The 20,001-nt window shown below is 43.5% G+C and overlaps 2 protein-coding genes across 4 annotated transcripts in view; one reads left to right on the plus strand and one right to left on the minus strand.

Annotated features, from left to right (window-relative positions):
* LOC105891261 (complement C3-like) overlaps window positions 1-15,054 on the plus strand; it is a 73,058-nt gene extending 58,004 nt beyond the window's left edge. Inside the window, exons 30-41 of one of the 2 annotated variants that reach the window (XM_031562539.2) lie at window positions 6,612-6,770; window positions 7,071-7,130; window positions 7,436-7,526; window positions 7,788-7,833; window positions 8,664-8,751; window positions 8,866-8,961; window positions 12,417-12,522; window positions 12,882-12,971; window positions 13,270-13,350; window positions 13,484-13,567; window positions 14,387-14,516; window positions 14,665-15,054. In XM_031562539.2, the coding sequence (XP_031418399.1) occupies window positions 6,612-6,770; window positions 7,071-7,130; window positions 7,436-7,526; window positions 7,788-7,833; window positions 8,664-8,751; window positions 8,866-8,961; window positions 12,417-12,522; window positions 12,882-12,971; window positions 13,270-13,350; window positions 13,484-13,567; window positions 14,387-14,516; window positions 14,665-14,806 (1,173 nt within the window). In that variant the 3' untranslated portion in view covers window positions 14,807-15,054. Of the gene's footprint in view, window positions 1-6,611; window positions 6,771-7,070; window positions 7,131-7,435; window positions 7,527-7,787; window positions 7,834-8,663; window positions 8,752-8,865; window positions 8,962-12,416; window positions 12,523-12,881; window positions 12,972-13,269; window positions 13,351-13,483; window positions 13,568-14,380; window positions 14,517-14,664 lie in introns of both variants that reach the window. The other variant, XM_031562538.2, reaches the window with a different exon arrangement.
* Window positions 15,055-19,037: 3,983 nt separating this feature from the next.
* Window positions 19,038-20,001, minus strand: part of dennd1c (DENN domain containing 1C) — a 21,137-nt gene continuing 20,173 nt past the window's right edge. For both annotated transcript variants that reach the window (XM_031562541.2, XM_031562540.2), the window contains one exon: window positions 19,038-20,001. This exon is cut by the window's right edge and continues 640 nt beyond it. In XM_031562541.2, the coding sequence (XP_031418401.1) occupies window positions 19,700-20,001 (302 nt within the window). In that variant the 3' untranslated portion in view covers window positions 19,038-19,699.

Raw genomic sequence — 20,001 nt, forward strand, 5'->3', positions numbered from 1 at the left:
TTATCTGCTACTGTATTAAAATGCTGATGTTAAAAGTGTTTGCACAACAAATGTTATGGCACTTTCGTTCATATGGCAGAACATTTAAAATAAAAGTGCGCTATACATTACTTTTGAATTAATTATTGGATTTTGCGTATACAAATGCGATTAATCGCGATTAATCAGGGATATCATGCGATTAATCGCAATTAAAATCTTTAAGCCCAGCACTAATTTTAATACATTATGTATGTATTTATTTACTTACAATGCATACATCTTGTATAATTATTTTCATAGAGAATGAAAGGCACATACAGTTGTGGTTGCATTGATGTAATGGCACCAATTCAAACCTAACTGCTTTAGTACAAAGATCTCCATTTAGCATAGTGATTGAAGAGTCCTGTGTAATATAGTACATGGTGTAATTTAAATAATTGTCTGGTTCCCTATCGCAGTGGACAAAGAATGTACAATTATACAATTTGATGTCTATGAAGGAGAGTTCTTATTAACATCTGGGGTTACGACCGTAACCCCGGTTCCCTTAGCAGGGACCAGATATAACACATGGGACATAACGTAGTCACGGAACCAATCGAAGCACGATTCACTCACGCCGGAAGGCTGAGATGCGTCCAATCACTCTCCAGAGCCCGCCCCCTCTGGAGTGCATAAATACCTGTGATGGACAAGCAACATCCTCTTTCATATCTTCGCTTGAAGTGAACCGCTCCAAGTGATTTCGCTACACGCAATGCAATTCTTAAATTCTATCTCTATCCTTTGAGTTGGTGAGTTGTGGGTTACGTCCCCTTACTAGCTCGGAGCGCTGTGAATTGGCTTTAGCCAGAGAAGTTCGAGCTACTATCTGCTAGCTGGCTAGCTATCTGACTAGCTTGCTAGCTATTGTCTGCTATTCAACGTGCTTCGTTGTGATAGTTTGGACTCGTACTAACTTTCTTTCGTTTCAGACATGTCGAGGCAGGCGTACCCAGACTGTGGGCACGCCAAGGACAAGGGGGACCGACACCGCCGATGCGTTGTCGGCCTGGGGAGGGACCACGCGGAGGCAGCACTCAGTGGTGACGACCCCGTCTGCGACGTCTGTGCCAGCGTGATGCTGGCCAGAGCAACGAAGCGTCTTGCGTATTAGGAGCACAAGGACACTAAGAAGCCGACGCCAGCGCCGACTGGGGAGATTCCCCCAGTTGGGCTGCGTGCTCCATCGGCTTCAGGCAGTGGGGTGTCAGGCAACCGCGTGCGCGCCGCAGCTGCACCCTCTAGCCCGTCTCCCTCTCCCACTCCTTCACCCGCCCTCCTGGTAGCAACAGACCAGGAGGCGGTGGAGATGTCCACCAGCTTTGACGACCAGCCCGCTCCGGAATTGGACTTCAGGCTGGAGTCAGAGAGCCTGGGTTTGGACGTGGCTGAGCAACCGCGGGCAACCTCTCCCTCGGTCTCAACCAGGACCATGGGCCAGCAGCTACATGAGGTAACGCTGAGGGAGGCGGGCCGCCTGGGTCTTCCCCTCCCTCCCCCTCCCGTGTGCAGACTTCACTGCTGGACGGGGAATTCTACGGGGGCCCCCCTTAACGCCTCCCAGCCCCATCCCCTTCTTCGCGGAGGTGCATGGAGAGCTAACGACCACGTGGGCCACCCCCTACTCAGGGCGTGCCCCGGTCCCTGGCTTCGCCGCCTACCTTCACCTCAACTAGGCAAAGGAGATCGGCTACCTCTCCTTCCCACCGGTGGAGGACACCGTGGCGGGCTACCTGTCGCCTGCCTCCCCCACGATGCGCCTTGGCCAGAGACCCCTCGACGGACCTCTCCCTCCGGCTCACCCGCTGCACCCCCAGCCAAGTTTCAGGCGCGCCGGGGCTGGCAGAGACACCCCTTCCGTCCCCTCCGCCCAGCCTCAGGAACAACAGCCGGCCCCCCGCCCGGCTCAGAACGCGTCCCGTGCCCCACGCCAGCATGCCGCTCGCCGTGGGGGAAGGCGGGGCAAGCCTACGGCAACCTGATCCGCGGCCACGGCCGCCAAAGAGAAGAGGGGGGGTGGTGGATCCTCCGCCACCACCAGGGAAAGGCCGCCTGCTGCTCACATGCAACAATAATGTCAAGCATGGTATACCAGTCCCCACAAGCACAACACTCATATGTTATGACCACTGCCCCAACAGGCGCAGAAATAAGGCATGCTTGTGTAACTCCCCCCTCAGTGCACCCACTGCACCCACACAACCAAATTTTTTCAAAAACCGTGAAGGGGCAACCCCAGATCTCGTCCCCCTCCCTAGGTGGAGCGGGCGCAGATCTAGACATAGGCAGATTGGCCATGAGCGGTGCGCTGCATCGCCATTGGTACTCAATACAATTTCAGTGGGTTACACGCTACAGTTTGCTCGCCCCCCTCCAAGATTCAGAGGGGTGGTTCAGTCAGTCGTGCCGCAGGGGCAGACCCATTTCCTACAATAGGAGATAGACTCCCTGCCCCAAAAAGGAGCGATACAAAACGTGCCTCTCGAGGAGGTAAACAAGGGCTTCTACAGCCGATACTTCCTAGTTCTGAAAAAGACGGGGGTTATCGGCCAATCCTAGATCTACGTATACTGAACAAGACGGTTGTGAAAAGGAAGTTCAGAATGCTGACTTTTCAGAATGCTGGTTTTCACAAGGTGCGTAGAAGTGGCCATCGCCCCGTTACGACAACAAGGGCTCAGTCTATTCAATTACCTGGACGACTGGTTAATTTGCAGTCGTTCAAAGGAGGCAGCAAAGCAAGATTGCCACCTAGTAGTGTCACATTTACATCGCCTAGGCTTTGTGGTGAACAGAGGCGAAAGCGCTTTGAGCCCCAGCCAAACCGCATTTTCTGGGCATGACACTAGACTCAATGACAGTCGGTCTGTCTCGAGAAAGAATAAGGGCCATCAGCTCGTGCGTAAATCAGTTCAGGCTAAGGCAAAGAGTCTCGTCTCTTCTCTGCCAAAGACTGTTGGGCATGATGGCATCTGCTGCGATCGCCCTGCCTCTGGGAATGTTGCACATGCGCCCTTTTCAAATGTGGTATCTCTCTTTAAAACTCAGTTCCGCCAGGAACAGTTACCAAAGAGTGACGGTAGACTCCAGATTCAGGAAGGCCCTGGCGATCTGGAGGCCGCCACAATTCTTCATAGCGGCGGCCCCAATGGGCATAGTAACGAGAAGCAAAGTGGTAACCACAGACGCCTCCACAATGGGGTGGGGTGCACTCTGCGGAGGGAGATCGGTGAACGGCCGCTGGTCTGCAGCGGATGCCGAGTCACATATAAATGTGTTAGACCTGCAAACGTTTTTTTCTGGCTCTGCAACATTTTCTGCCCGGGTTAAGTGGTCGTCGTGTGCTGGTCAGAACAGACAACACATCAGCTATGGCGTACATAAACCGCCAGGGGGTGGGTGCGGTCTCGGCCACTGCATCTCCTGGCAACCCGCCTGTTGCTGTGGGCAGCGGATCACATCCATTCCCTCAGAGCAATTCATATTCCAGGCCACCTCAACTGGGGGGCAGACCTGTTATCGAGGGGCAACCCTCAGGCGGCGGACTGGTGCCTCTACCCTCAGGTGGTCGATCAGATTTGGCTGTGTTTTCACAGAGCCCAGGTGGACCTGTTTACCAGCAGGCAGAACACCTGCTGCCCGCTCTGGTTCCCGTTGGGGGGCGACCCCCCACTGGGGGTGGACGCACTAGCCCACCCGTGGCCGGACATGCGCTTGTATGCGTTTCCCCCGGTCCCTCTCTTCCAGCATGTGCTGAGCAGAATAATGGAGGAGTGCAGAGAAATACTGTTAGTGTTTTCCAATTGGCCCAACCGGCCATGGTGTGCGGATCTGTACAGAATGTCGGTGCAGCCGTCCTGGGAGCTGCCTCTTCGGAGAGGCCTCTTATCACAGGCACACGGCACAATCTGGTTTCCCCGGCCAGAGACCACTCATGCGCAGAAATAAGGCATGCTTGTGTAACTCCCCCCTCGGTGCACCCACTGCACCACACAACCACATTTTTTCAAAAACCGTGAGGGGGCAACCCCAGATCTCGTCCCCCTCCCTAGGTGGAGCGGGCGCAGATCTAGACATAGGCAGATTGGCCATGAGCGGTGCGCTGCATCGCCATTGGTACTCAATACAATTTCAGTGGGTTTACACGCTACAGTTTGCTCGCCCCCCTCCAAGATTCAGAGGGGTGGTTCAGTCAGTAGTGCCGCAGGGGCAGACCAATTTCCTACAACAGGAGATAGACTCCCTACTCCGAAAAGGAGCGATATTAAATGTTCCTCCCAAGGAGATAAACAAGGGCTTCTACAGCCGATACTTCCTATCACAGGCACACGGGACAATCTGGTTACCCCGGCCGGAGCTGTGGCAGCTCAGAGCCTGGCACCTGAAAGGAACAGGCTTCTAGCTTCAGGTCTGTCAGACTCAGTAGTGGCTACAATCCAGAGTGCTCGGGCGGTATCGACCCGATCTCTCTATACGCTGAAGTGGCACAGGTTTGAACGGTGGTGCGCCACACGTGAGTGCGACCCCATTAACTGCGCGCTGAGCGTCATATTAGAATTCCTACAGCAGTTGTTTGATGAGGGGAAGGCTGCTTCCACCCTCAAAGTATACCTGGCGGCCATCTCAGCCTGCCATGCAGGTATCAATGGTAAATCCCCAGGCAGCCATCCTCTAGTGTCAGGCTTTATGGCTGGTGTGAGGCATCTTATACCCTCATGGGATCTGCTAGTATTGTTACGTGCACTCACAGGGCCTCCGTTTGAGCCCATAGAGAGAGTGGACATGAACATTTCTCATTAAAAACGTGCTGTTACTGGCACTAGTGTCAGCAAAGCGCATTGGTGAAATGCAAGCCCTGTCTGTCAGCCCATCGTGCCTTCAGTTCTCGGTGGCTGGGGACAAAGTGGTTATGCGACCGAATGCTGCTTATACACCTAAGGTGGTGGCAACCCCATTCCGTAACCAGGTGATTGAGTTGGCAGTATTTTCACCTCCGCCTTTTGCGTCCGCAGAGGAGGAGCGTTTGAACAAACTCCCGGTGCGTGCTCTCCAGTGTTATGTGGAGCGCACGGGGGCGTTCAGACAATCGGATCAGCTGTTTGCGTGCTTTGGCGCACAAGCGAGGGGCAGACCTGTATCAAAACCGAGCCTCTCCCGGTGGATAGTAGAGGCTATTGGGTTGTCGTATACGAGTTTGTCCTTAGAACCCCAAGAGAGACTGCGTGCACACTCTAGTCGAGGATTCTCTTCTTCCTGGGCCTTATTAAAAGGAGCGTCAGTAGAATACATTTGTAAAGCTGCAAGCTGGAGTTCTCGCCACACCTTCATTAAGTTCTATACGTTAGATGTGGCTGAACCTAGTTTCCTTCAAGGTGTTTTACAGGCAGGCGATTTGTGATCCCCAGAGCCTGGGAATGATTAAATGATGTGTGTGTTCATCAGCTTCTATGCATTAGACGCAAGTGAACAAAATCTTATGGGCAGTTCTGCAGGCAGGTGATCAGTGATCCCTGTAGACTATGAGTGAAATCAATGCCTGTAATATGCACAACCGGCTACTGTATGAACCTTCTAGGAGGGCAAGACAATGACGGGTTGGTGTGTGTTTTTTTTGTTCACTGTTATTCACGCGTGATGGGATACGGTCCCATATGTTACATCGGAGTCCACTGCGATAGGGAACATCTGGGGTTACGACTATAACCCCAGTTCCCTTAGCAGGGACCAGATATTACAAGCGTGGCGTTTACAGTGTCTTGTTCTTGGGTTTGTGTTTCAAGCTCTGTATTCGAGAGGATGTTGCTTGTCCATCACAGGTATTTATGTGCTCCAGAAGGGGCGGGCTCTGGAGAGTGATTGGACGCATCTCTGCCTTCCGGCGTGAGTGAATAATGCTTCGATTGGTTTCGTGACTACGTCACGTCCCATATGTTATATCTGGTCCCTGCTAAGGGAACCGGGGTTACGGTCGTAACTCCAGATGCTAATAAGGGCTCTCCTTTATAGACATCAAATTGTATAATTGTACATTCTTTGTTGTTTGGTAGTTATGACCTTCATATCTGTAGTAGACTGTAGTAGACCCTGCTGCTGCCACGTCCCCTCCTGATTCAACAGACCTGCCTCAGTCACCTTCCCAATCCCCTGACTGTCTGATTACCTGCACCTGTCACTCCCTCCACCACTATATAAACTCCTCATTCCATTCACTGGGGGGGCTCATGGGATTGGGGACAAGAGTTTATGTGAAGGAGGGCGGCCATCTTGGAGATGGTGGGCAATTTATGCAATGACAGCACTGGTAATATAGATGAAGGATCTGTCTTCGAGCTTTCTGTTACTTAATATTTTAAATTTCGGTTGTCATAAATGTTGATACGTAAATAATTGGCTTATATAACCCAATAATATTGGCTTGCCAATTCATTGGATGGGCTCCACTAAGATAAATGCCATTTACAGATCTAATCCTATAGGACCCTAATATTGACCTCTGACCTCATTTTATTTAGCTCAGCATGTTGAATCGACTTCATGTTGCTCATCTCTCCCTCTCATCCTGTTGCTCATCTATTCCTCTCTAGTCCACCATCATGGTGTTCCAGGCCGTGGCAGAGTACAGGGTCCAGGCAAAGACAGCACCGCCCAAAGACCTCAAAATTGAAATTAGTTCATCAGGGCGAGATGACTTAATTGAATGGGCTTGGACAAAGAACAATGCATTTGCAACCCGCTCTGAAAAGGTCTGTCAATAGTAACACTTTACAATCTCATTCTGTAACAAAAAGTACCATCATAATGAACTTATATACTTCACTAATATCCTGTAAAATAATGTATTGAGCTTCTAAATATTTACTTACTGAGAAGATGGGTCACTCTATTTTAGTGTCATATACAGTATAACACATTTGCTGAGGGGAAAGAGTCCGTTAAAGTTCAAGTAGTTATCTGTTACATTATCCACAAATCAGTCAGTATGCATACTTTGTATATGTACATGTATATAACTGCATGTTTGCATATTTGTTTTCCAACCACAGTTTGACCTGAATGAAGACCTCATCTTCACAGCCAGAGGTGGAGGCAAAGGCACTGTCCTTGTAAGTATCCAATCCAAAAATCTAAAGGTGAAAGTAATAGTATGGATTATATAGTAAATCTGCTGCTGAATAAAATGATAAGGTTCTCAGCCCTTTAGACATAACATTTGAAAAATAATAACATGCATGTATGTTTAAATTGAGACAGACAGACAGACAGACAGACAAACATGGTTTCTTCACATGTGAACCACTTGTAGGCTACACAGAGAGTACAACAGATATTTTCTTTTGGGCTGCATACTGGTACAGTGTGTGAGCTTCAAAGTGTTATCTGACTGCTATCATTTCATTTCTTGCTTTAGGTCGAGCAGATATACTATGTGGCCCCAATTGAGGAAAATCTGAAATGTGAAAACTTCACGCTGAATGTGACCATGGTGAAAAAAGACAGGGGTAGGATGAACTCACTCAATGTGGTCTTATGGTTTCTTTTTGATATTGTGGCTATCTATTATATGATAAGAATTTGTGAATACTCTGGCAGAGCATGGCGATATAGGCCAAAAAAACGTGCATAGTATATGTATCATCATAATGCATAATATAATAGCACTAGTAATGCATTAAAACCAGCCATAATACTACTGCTTATAAGTGTTTAGAGGCTGCAGGAGTAGCACTGTGCCCTAAAGCAATATGTGTCTGTACTTCCAGTTAAGGAGGGTTATAAAGAGAGTTATCTACTCACCATTGATGTCCAGTAAGTACCATACTGCAGTGTTTTTCATGTTTGAAATGTAATTCACCCAGAAGTATGTTTCGGTGTGAAGCGGAAACTTTTAAACTGGTATGTGACACATAACTGAGACATGACACAACACTGAGACATGTAGCACTGTTTTAGTTTAAACGTAGTTTAAAAGTTTAAAATGTAAAAAAAAATTGCGTTAATCTCATGATAAAAAATGAACAGCGTTAAAATGGGTTTGCGTTAACACCTTTAATAGCGCGTTTAACTGACAGCACTAGTATAAACATATATAGGCTTTGCTCCACACAGTACTGAAGCTGGGGGTTGAATAATAATGCACACACAGATTTGTGAAAAGAGTTACATTTCCATTTGAACTTAAAGTTAAGTCAATTTATGTTCTCAAAATAACTCATATGTATCGATAAATATTATTTTGAGACTTTTTGCCATATGTTTTCATTAACCTCGACTCCCATCACTATAAAAGCGCCTTGTGACAATTGTATTGTTTTGGCGCTATATAAACATAATTTTATTTAATTGAACATCTTTTTAGGTGAGGGGGTTGAATATTTCCGATTGCAACTGTGTGTGTGTATATATATATATATATATATATATAAACATACATTTTGTGTAAAACACACATTTTGTGTAAAACCTTCATGTAAAACATCCACAAGCTATCACAATTTGTGTATATACATCAATATAAATACACAAATTGTGATAGCTTGTGGATCTGAGCTTGAAATAGTGAGCTACTCATGACTAGATACAGAACATTAGCATACAGAGAAAGTACAACAGTGTCAGATGCTGCGTTTGTTTCTCAGGTTTATGTCAAATGAGGATGCCACCATGACCATCCTGGATGTCACCTTTCTGACTGGATTTGTAGTAGATGTGACAGACCTCTCCGCGGTAAGAAGCTTTATTTGCAGTGATTACACCTTGTTATATATTTATTTGTAGTAGTAGTTGGCTTGGCAGTAGTAACTGGCTTATTTATTAATGAAGCCTTTCTTTACTCTACAGCTAACTAATGGGAAAGATCGTTACATTCAGAAATATGAGATGAACCAGACAGACAGCCTCAGCAACAGAGGTTCCCTTATCATCTATCTTGATAAGGTATCATTATATAAATCATCTGTTCAAGTGTAGTGTTCTTAATAAGGTATCATTATCTAAATCATCTGTTCAAGTGTAGTGTTCTGGAGCTGGGAGCTTTGAGAGGAACACATCATTTTTACCACCATTTTTCCAAAACGTCAGAATCACCATGCCTGACTCCAGAGGGTTAGACATACAAAAAGCTTTTATTGGACTTCATCGTTTATAAACCACAGAAGACAATCCATAATGTTTCCTATTGTTTCGACCCAGCTTGTGAGTCACAATATAAAGTGGAGACACACTGAGGGCCTCATTTACTAACAGGATTGTGCCCATTTCAGGCGTAAAATAGCGGCACCACGAACATCAGATTTTTTTTTTTTTTAAATGTTTATATTTGATATATCATTTAATTTAGGCATATACAAAATTGTCCCACCAGCTAGCTGTTCGGCCTCGCTATACCCAGAATCGCCGCTCATTGTATGGTTTACTTTAAACCGTATTTTCACCCATAGTTTAAGCACACCGAGTACAGTGCTTGCCTTCTGCGCAGGAGTAACGCGTATCTATTCAGGAAAAGTACTTGTACTCGAAATACACTAACTAAACTAAGTAAATTGTAGAGACAGAGCAGCATATTCATTTCATTTCACCTTCCATGTTTATTTTGACGTTATAGCCTCTACCCCTAGTGCCATGCCAACCGAACGTCTGAAAACTTCAGTTGCCCCTGTCCACGCCGTTTTAAAGTAAGGGGGGTCATGTATTCCTACCAGACTATTTAACGGGATGCTATGGACCAGTTAACCTGGCTATTAACTATCCTAGCTATCTCTAGCTTAGGGAACCATCTTAACAGTTTGCAGTTGCCTGTGTGTGATTAACTCATGTTAATATGTGTGACTATGAACTTGTAAACATAAACTTGTTAATATGAAGCTGCACAGGCACCCTGAGGGGTAACCATAGCGACCCAGAATCTCAATGTTCGCTGAAAAGTTTAGTTTCCCAAAATCAGCTCACCAATAAAAGACAGTCTTGAATTCAAAGTGATCACAACTTTTAATGTGGACTGAAGGGCTAAACGGAGAAATATTTATATTTACCCGGGTTAGTTTGCTGTAACCTCGTGAACCAAAAGCTCTAATTCTAATTTTAGCTCATCCTCCATGGTGGAACACGCAGGCTTCTTCCCTATTTTAGCGGAGCGCTAAATAACACTAATGGGCGGTGTTAGGCGCAGATGACGCGACAAGGTTTTTTGTTTGATAAATAGGATGCAAAATACCGTGCGCTATATGCGGTTTGGCAAAGGCGCTGATTGCGCTGCGGTCGCAATGTTAGTAAATGAGGCCCTGAGTTTACAAAAATAGGGGTTTCATATCAATAAATAAATAAATTGACTTGAAATCTAGGGGATGAATATAACATTGGCCATGCAAGGATACGGATGTCACCATCTATGGTTATATTTATATATATATTTAGTCATTTAGCAGACGCTTTTATCCAAAGCGACTTACATATGTGCGACTTACAATGTATACACATTTTACATTTTACATTTACACTGATGGCACACTGCACATCAGGAGCAATTAGGGGTTCAGTGTCTTGCTCAAGGACGCTTCGACAGGGAATTGAACTAGCAACCTTCTGATTACTAAACGACTTCTCTACCCCCGTACCACTGTCGCCCCACTGTCGTGGTTGCCCTTTATGCCTCACATACAAAATCTCTCTGTACCTGAACTAAATGATCTAACATGAGCTAGCTTGTACTCAACTACCACAGCTAACACAAAGTTAGCAAACTGTAGGTTTGCACTGCACAGCACACTCACCCGGTGATGACAACGATTAACTCGATCCTGAATCACAACTGCTGGGTGAAATGAAGATGCTTCACTTGTTGGTTGAAGCCAGGTTGCTGTCCTTCTCCTTATTGTCTCCTGTTGTACAGATGTGGATGTTAGGTAGTCCCATCAGCTCATGTGAGGGAATGTCACCATCTACTAACTGCACCTTATACTTGTGGATAGTTTTCAGAACAGTTGCACTACAAATTTGGACTAAACTTCACCCTATTTTGTCCCGACATTTCATTATCTCATGACTACTTGTGCTCATTAGTTCACCGTTGAGACTAAGTTCTCCAGTATCCTGTTTCCACCGGCATGGTGCAGGTGCCTTATCTGTAACCAGTTCTGCGCGTTTCGACCAAAATTCTGCAGGTGCTGGTGCTGAAAATCCGGAAGTTGCCAAAATTGGGCACCACCAACAGAGGTTATGGGCGGAACTTCCCCACCAGCAACAGAAATTTCCACCGCCATTTTTTTTCAGCCGTCAACCAAGATGATGGGTGAAAACTGTGAAAAATGCATCCAGCAGTGGACAACGGATGAAATTAATACCTTGATAGCGATTTGGTCATCAGCAGAAATGCAAGAAAAACTTGAAAAGACAAGGAAAGCTAAAATATATGAAGAAATACGGGGAGAGGTGGAGATGGCGGGTTTCAGACCAAATAACAAACAAATAAAAAAAAATAAGAAAAGCTTTCATCCATCAAAATGTGTTGGTTTGTCTGCCTAGTACACAGTAACTCTTTCAATCTGGCTCGTTTTTGTTGTGTGATATCACACTTAAAATTAGCGGTTGACTAAGCAAGTTCGTGTAGCAGCTAGCTAACTAGCACTAGCTGTTAGCTGTCGTGAGGTAGTGCTACAGTTGTTATGGCAACTGGTAAGTATAAACAGAATGTTAACTTTAGGTCGTATGGTACAACATGGTATTAAAAAAGAAACATAATTGAAGTTGTATCAAAATTAATGTGCCTTCTCGCTAGAAGAAGACCACTAATAAATGACTCACAATTGTAACCATAGTAGCATTTCACAACATTCCATAACGTTCAGTTTTGGTACTTTGGTGGAAAAGTAGTATAAGTGAAAACTGTTGTTTATTTTGGCAACATGCATAATGCATAATAAAATGACTATTGGCCCTAATTTCGTTGATGGGCAACATAGCTGTGTACACTGTGAGCTAAAGTTAATTTCATAACTTAGCAAAATCATTGAGCTAATTTCATAACATGAGAAAGATTCTTAGTGCAAACATGGGTCAGCGCAATGCTGCACAATACTTGTACAATGATTTTATGTAGGGCAGGCCTCCTGCACGAGAACCTCCGTCTCCTCTGATGTAAATCGTTGTGTTTGTGACTGGAAATTTTATGTTTGCTTTACTGTAGAACAATTACTGAGCTCCGTTTGAAAGTATGGTATGAGGTATGGTTGAATCATTGTGATTGGTACAACACATTTATGCTTGATTGCAACCTGCTTTGTACCAATGAATCAGCAAATGTAGGTACCCCCACCTGTTCTCACTGCGTGGGCCCTGTATGGCCACATCCTGTCTGTATTAACAAGTATTTTCTCTTTCCTGCACATCTCAATTAGATCTCACATAATCAAACAGACAGAATTGCCTTCAAAGTGCACAAGGCACTGGATGTGGGTATGCTACAGCCTGCAGCAGTTACAGTGTATGAGTACTACAGGCCTGGTAAGTTCCCCTTACATTCACACACATAGACACACACACACACACACACACACACACACACACACAGTTCCCTCCCATCAAAACTTCCTGGTGAGAATGAGGGAGGTATAAGCACATGTGCACAGACACACCCACACCCACACACACACACACACAAACACACACACACACACACACACACACACACACACACACACACACACACACACACACACACACACACAGACCAATAAATGAAGGTGTGTGCCAATATGTTCATACTGAAATCACAGAGAGCCTCACCCTTTCATATTGCATATACATATAAAGTTTTACATTCTAAATAAACATAAACATTTACATTCCTTGTGGCTTTTCAGACCACCGCTGTGTGAAATTCTACCACCCTGAGAAACATAGAGGTGGACTAAATAGACTTTGTATTGGAGAAGTCTGTCAGTGTGCTGAAGGTTTGAGGCTTTACACAATTTCTTTTCATTTTACGTTACCGAACCATAATTTCACAGCTTGTAGGTCCCCGTTAAAATAGTTTAGAAAACAGCCAGTGTTTACAAGTTCAAAAACTGTTTCTTGAAACCAGTTGTGTATTCACAAATGTCCACCATTCACTCATTCTCTATGGCTGGAAACAAACATGAGCGAAAAATGAAAGAAATATAAAAAATGTTTGATGGATTTGCCTGGCATACAGCAAGGGAAGGTGTGGTCTTCACATGTGTGAGTGCCACTTATGTGTTCTTCTTACAGGACAGTGCTGCAAACAGAGGAAGACCGAAGATGAATTAAAGGATCGTGAACTAACAGCCTGCCAAGTTCATGTTGATTACGGTAACTCTCTCCCTTTCCATCTTTCTCTTAGTCTTAGTGATTGTCTTGAAGCATTGTGCAGAAGTCATTCTTTCTTTCTTAATTCTATAATGAAAAAAATGAACTATGATCTATCGACTGTATCTTTTCACAGTGATTAAGGCCACTATTTTAAATATAAGTATTTCAACAACAACAGACATATACCGCCTCAGAGTGGCTAGCCTCATCAAAAAGGGTATGTATATTGCATGATTTACACAGGACAAGATGTTAAATTGCTTGGACTAATGGTTATGGTTCCTCACACAAAGACCAGATCTCTCAACCTCCCATGCATATCTCAAGAACTAAATTACCAGCAATGCACAGACATAACAATTATTCACTCAGCAAACGGTTTTATCCAAAACGATTTACAGTACAGATATACATTATCATCAGTTTGTGTGGAACGCATGATGTTTATGCATCCTCCCATACACATCCCTAAAACTAAAGTACCAGCTTCCCTCTAGTCTATTCAGAGATCACAATTTGGCACCATGTTAATTCTTTCACCTCTGAAGGCATGTGTTGTCCTGGCTTATTAGACACAAATACACATAGAGAGAGAGAGACCCAGAAGTTAGAATGCCATGTTAATCCTACAAGAAATGTCATCAAATCCAGGAAGTCCAACTATACATGGTTTCTTAATCTTCCCCACTCCAAAAAGAATTTGTGCTTACCAGTATTTGAAATTACTAAAATGATCATGTGGCCCTAGGAGAAAAGAACGAGACACAAATAAAATACACATAACTTACAATTATTCACTCAGCAAACGGTTTTACCCAAAGCGATTTACAGTACAGATATACATTACCATCAGTATGTGTATTCCCTGGGAACCGAACCCATTATGTTGACATTGTTAGGACCTCAGTTGTTCAACGGGGTGAGCCAAAGAGACACACATGAAGAGAGTTAAATCACACTGCTCTTGTCCTATGCCATTAGGCACAGATGCAGAGAGTTAAATAACACTGCTCTTGTCCTATGTCATCAGGCACAGATGAGATGACTGAGGGGAGTGAGCGTGTTTTCGTTGCTCATCCAAGCTGCAGGGAGAAAATGGACCTGCAGGTCAACAAAAGCTACCTGATTATGGGAGCGAAGGAGGATGTTCACCAAGTTGAGAACGGGTGAGTCAGGGGGCACCAAGAGATTTCACTAAAGGAGAACCAGGGCTAGAAATAGTTCCTTTATTTATTTTCCAACATTTGACTTTGTTAGACGTCTGACATATCTGATTTATGTGTGTGTGTTTTGTGTGTATGTGTGTGTTTACAGCTATCAGTTTGTGTTTGGTGAGAAAACCTGGATAGAATACTCGCCCACAGAGGAAGAGGGCCAAGAACCAGAGTTTGAAGACAGATTCATAGGAATTGCAGACCTTGTCTTTGAACTCGTAAACACTGGCTGTAGCTATTGATGTCAAATATCCAAGCAAGTATTGATAACAAAGCTTGCTAAAGCTAGTCAATGTTTGCACCTCTGCAGCCTTGATTAAGCTAATGAATGTATGTTTAACCAATGAACCCTTGTCCTCACTGTTTTTACTTCTGTTTCAGCTCATTTTTATGTTGTGTTGGCATGAATGTGAAAGGGGTGTCTTCCCATTCTAGACATATGATCTCCTTAATGCTGGCCAATCAATAAAAGCAGTACTGTGTATACTGACATATTTTTAATACCTGTTGGATTGATGTGAGGTAGGCCTTTTCAACAACGAGAATGGATAATACAACTGAGATGTTTTTTGTTTGCCTGTAGGCCTATGTTAATTAATAGTGTAGGTAGAACATGGAAATGTGTCCAACCCTCTACTTGTTGGATTTAGATGTAATACCTTATATGGGTTAGATCAAAGAATCAAAGGGGCTTCCATTTTGAGATTTTCTGAAGAACAAGCTTCATTGCTGTTTACTGCAATGGCCTAATCATCTAAACATCAGTGTCATTATTCTATGGTATTACACGTCAGTGTCATTATTCTATGGTATGCCACAGGCTATCCAGGATGAGGCTTGGGGGACGTAACCCCCTTGGGAGTACAAACCCAGATTAGGGCAAGTATAGTGGATGGGAGTTACCCCTGACAGTACAAACCCAGATTAGGGTAAGGGAATACACTGGGATACTGTCCCTGGTGGCACTCAAACATCTTGCAACAAAAAGGCTTCTTCACTTAATAAAGGTCAATTCACATGTCTCAGAGTAGGCTTACAGTTGTTGGTGTGATGTTTCATTTATACACCGAAGAAGATGATACATTCCTTGTGCTATTGATTGGGGACCACAGCAGCCAGGCCTCTCAATGATATGCAAGTAATCATACCAAAAAAAAAACCTAGCCTGTGTATCACCACACATCAGGGTGCACCACAACCACCACTGTTATTGAACAAATAACAACAAATCCTAACCACAACAACAATAAGCATTTGAGTGGGGTTTTCAAGCAGGCACTTTCCTTCATCAGTTTTTCATTACATCAGGCCCACAACACCTCCTGAAGGCTCAACGCTGTTGTCTGTTGACCCAGAGCATCACCTCATGATATACTTTTCCACAACAACCATACCAAATGCCAAATTCTGTGCAAGATAAATAGGCTACGTTTTTTTTTTATTTGAAGTGTATGGCAATTTTGTTTGTCTAATTACTGCATGTGTAAGACCTATGCAACGGCCAATGCATCTTGTACTTTATAGAAGTATCAGCAATTATCAGCACTTCCACAGTGCCATCCAAAACACTCTTACACTTAGCAGCTCTTCTTCTCTGATCTCGTCGCCCACCAGAACCTGCTACACACCCAACTCCAAACAAAGTAGTATGGGAAATGTCATTGATACTAACAATTAACAATATTCAGACCCATTTTCGGTTCATATAAATCAGTAATCGTTGTTATGCCCCTGTTGAACCAAAGTTAAAATGCAGGGTTTTGTGATTTTGTGATTTGAATTTAATCAATTATTGGTGCAAGAGTAGAAGAACCGTGCAGGCTAAAATGTTTTCTAAGTTGCAACCCTATCTGTAAGAGACTGAGTAACTACTGGGGTAATGCTGATGGTGGACAGACACTGGTAGTTGGTAGCACAGCTATGACCGTAGTGAAATCAGTGAAAGAGAGAGTGCAGGTCCTGCATACCTGTCAAGTTAACACGATTGAAATCCATGAAAGTCTGTGAGCCATCCCCACCACCCACAGATACACACAAAAGACAACAATTGTTACATTTCGTTAACAGGTCTGGTTTACCTTGAGATAAGTTGTTCAGTGATGCTGAATATTGAAACTCTGTTGACCATAGCTGGATAAAACTGCTACACAGACATAGTGAGCCGCACAGTGTGGACATGGCAGACTCTCACTCAGAGAACCCTGAGAGTCAGTGTCACGTAAATGAGAAATGTTGTCTCCCGGATAAAACAAGACTTGACAGGTATGGTCATGGTCCGAAACGCAGAGTACAGGGAGGAAAAACCAGGAGAAGCATGACGGAGAGAGTGCTGGTGAAATTTGACCACATCCATTGATTGTCAAAATTGAATAAAGTCTTCTAAATTGGGTATATGGTTTCTATTCGATAAGATAGTAGCTAGTATAGGGTTGGGCATTGATAGGAATATTTTATGTTATACTGTATATTTGGAGACTCAGTCTGAGATATGATCAGTCCAGGAAACAGGTTTAATCTTGTACAATGTGCGCAACAAGGGAGAGACACAGAAATGCACTCAACAGAGCTTCACCTAAGCATCTTCTAATTAGCCATTGTAACATTTCAGTTATATGCCCTCTGAGTATAAGGGGTGTCACCCTGTATTCATGAAGCCCAGGGCCATCAAGGCACTTTGACTTGACCAAGAAGAGGGGAGAGTGAGACCACTTATCACACCTCACTCAGGTCAAAACATCACAAGTATATTAAACAAGAAATGCTTACATTTTAGCCTAAGTCCAAATAAAACAGCAATTACAACTATATATAAGATACATTGAGCTTCGAGTCTGGGGAGGAGGGGGAGGGGGGAGACAAAACAACACTCTCCAATATTTTGAATTTGTAATGGAAATACCAGTGGTGGAATGTAACGTATTTTTACTTCGTTACTTTACTTAAGTACATTTTTATGTATCTGTACTTTACTTAAGTCAAAATAATAGTGCATACTTTTTACTTGTACTCCATTACATTTTTCAGCTATTATCTATACTTTTACTCCGCTACATTTCTACAATATGTGCTGTTACTCGTTACATTTTATGAACATAGTTTTGCCAAAATGTTGCCTACACAAAACTATGGATTGCGTTGCTGTTTTGGAAGTTTAAACCAATCAGGTGGCTCTATCAACTCCAATGATATCAGAGTGCGCGTTTGGCAGCAGCACTAGCGGTAGCTTTGCCTGTTATAGTTGAACATTCAGCCTGACTACTGCCTATTCAACATGGATCCAGAGTCGGCCTGAACTGAGCCCTCTGATATGAGCCACCCTTGGCCCTATTTATAAGATATATTTGAGTTCAAATCCCCCAAGAATGACTCCTGGAGGTTTCAATGCGTTTCCTGTCTCCCTCAAAAAAAGGAGTTGCTAGCCTTCAATAATTCGCCCTCAAATTTAAAGTAGCATATCGAGGTAAGCAGAGTGATTGCTATGCTAAGTTAATGTCCCTGACTTTTGAATATTGATATATGTATTTAATTTGTTTACTGACATGATATCATAATGTTATCTAGCGAAATGCATGTTGACATACAGCAATAGCATCAAAAAAACTTGATTGGACCTTCATTATATATTAAACGTAGTGGTAAGATAAAGCTGGTAGGTTAGCTATGTCAAGCTAGCGTGCCTTGTTCTGTCCAGTTTTACAATCACATTTGTTTTTCATGTTCCATGTTTCCCTTTTTTACACGTTTACAATTAAATAAAAGATTTAAAGATATCATCACATGGTGTCTTTATTGGTTTGGCTTAATGGTATTAACTTTGCAAATAATCCCTGGTAGATAACTTGTCATCCGCAGAATTGTAAGATATAGTGTGAACAGTATTACAGATGGTAGGCACAATAAGTACACCAACCTTTCCAATTAACAAATGTTGTTACTTATAACTATTACTAGTAGTGACATCTGTAGAGGCATTTATTACCAGTAGCTATTTCTTTATCAAAATGGCACAGCCTAGACATTGAGAGACAACCCATTGTGTGAGTACTTTTACTTTTAATACTTAAAGTAAATTTAAAAGTAAGTACTTTTTACTTTTACTTAAGTAGGATTGTTGATGTAGTACTTTTACTTTTACTTTTATCTTCCTGGGTACTTGTACTTTTACTTAAGTTCTAAACTTCAGTACTTCCTCCACCACTGGGAAATACCGATTGTAAATTACTTGGTGTCCAGACTAAAGATAGCTTCTTTTAGTCAAGTCAAGTCAAATTTATTTATAAAGCACATTTAAAAGCAACTCATGTTGACCAAAGTGCTGTACAGTTAGATCACAATAAAATATAAAAGTAAAAAAATGTTTTTTAAAATATTAAACTCTAAAATGCAGCAAAGCTAGTAACAGAGCAATTGTTCCTCAATGTCAGGGCAGAACAACAAAAACAACAACAAGTAAAACACACATAATCCCTCATATCATTGGTTTCATATCTTTATCTCAAATCCAGCCACTGATGAAACCTTTCCCTGGGCTCTGGGGTCTCAATGGGATGAATGAGACGTCTTCCTTTGGTATGACACCTAGTGGCAACACAACGCATTGCACCTTGCATGCATCCAACATCAGGTTCAAAACAAAACAAACAAAACAGCAATACTGAGTCCTTCATATCATTGGATTCGCATAATTTGGTGTCTTCCCCAATCAGTATCAATGTTCAAATCTGTCATCCTGGGAAGTTTTTGGCAGAAGTGAACCTGTTTGAAGAACTGTAGGTTGATGGAAAGGAGAGGAGAGAGGAGAGTACAGGAGAATAACACTACAATTACCACTAGGAATGAGATATATTGAATTATTGACTATGGATTATATTCAATAAACTAACTCCTAATTCCTAGTCCCTTCAGTCCCCCTTTTCAAGACTTTTGGTCTTGAACATAAATCTTGGCTTGTAAGATTAGAGTAAACGCTTGCTTAAGTTTCGGTGAATTCAGTCAGTCTCTCTCTCTCTCTCTCTCTCTCTCTCTCTCTCTCTCTCTCTCTCTCTCTCTCTCCTGAAGGTGACATCATTGAAAGAATAAACCTTGACCCTTGGAGTCTCCGATATTTTGGGGATACATAGAATTCCTTTCAAGTATCAATGTTCAAATCTCTTCTTCAGCTCTGAGACTTTCACCGGAGGTGTGTCATCCTTGGAATTATCCGTTTTTATGCTCGCTGCCAGAAGGCCATTAGCTGAATACTGCACAGGGGCCTCCCGAGGGGTCTTCCTCAGAGCGGGCTCCAAGCCTCGGGACCCAGTGCTGGGCTGCCCTTGCTCAGGCGAGCCCCTGGTGTGGAGGTCGCGGACCTGGAATCTAGCCGTCGCGGACATCACCACCCTGGGAGAGGAGGAGTTGCCTCTCTCTTTGGCGTCTCTGTCCACCACTGCCCTCTGAT

This window comes from Clupea harengus, chromosome 24 (assembly GCF_900700415.2).
Source record: "Clupea harengus chromosome 24, Ch_v2.0.2, whole genome shotgun sequence".
NCBI classification, from domain to species: domain Eukaryota; kingdom Metazoa; phylum Chordata; class Actinopteri; order Clupeiformes; family Clupeidae; genus Clupea; species Clupea harengus.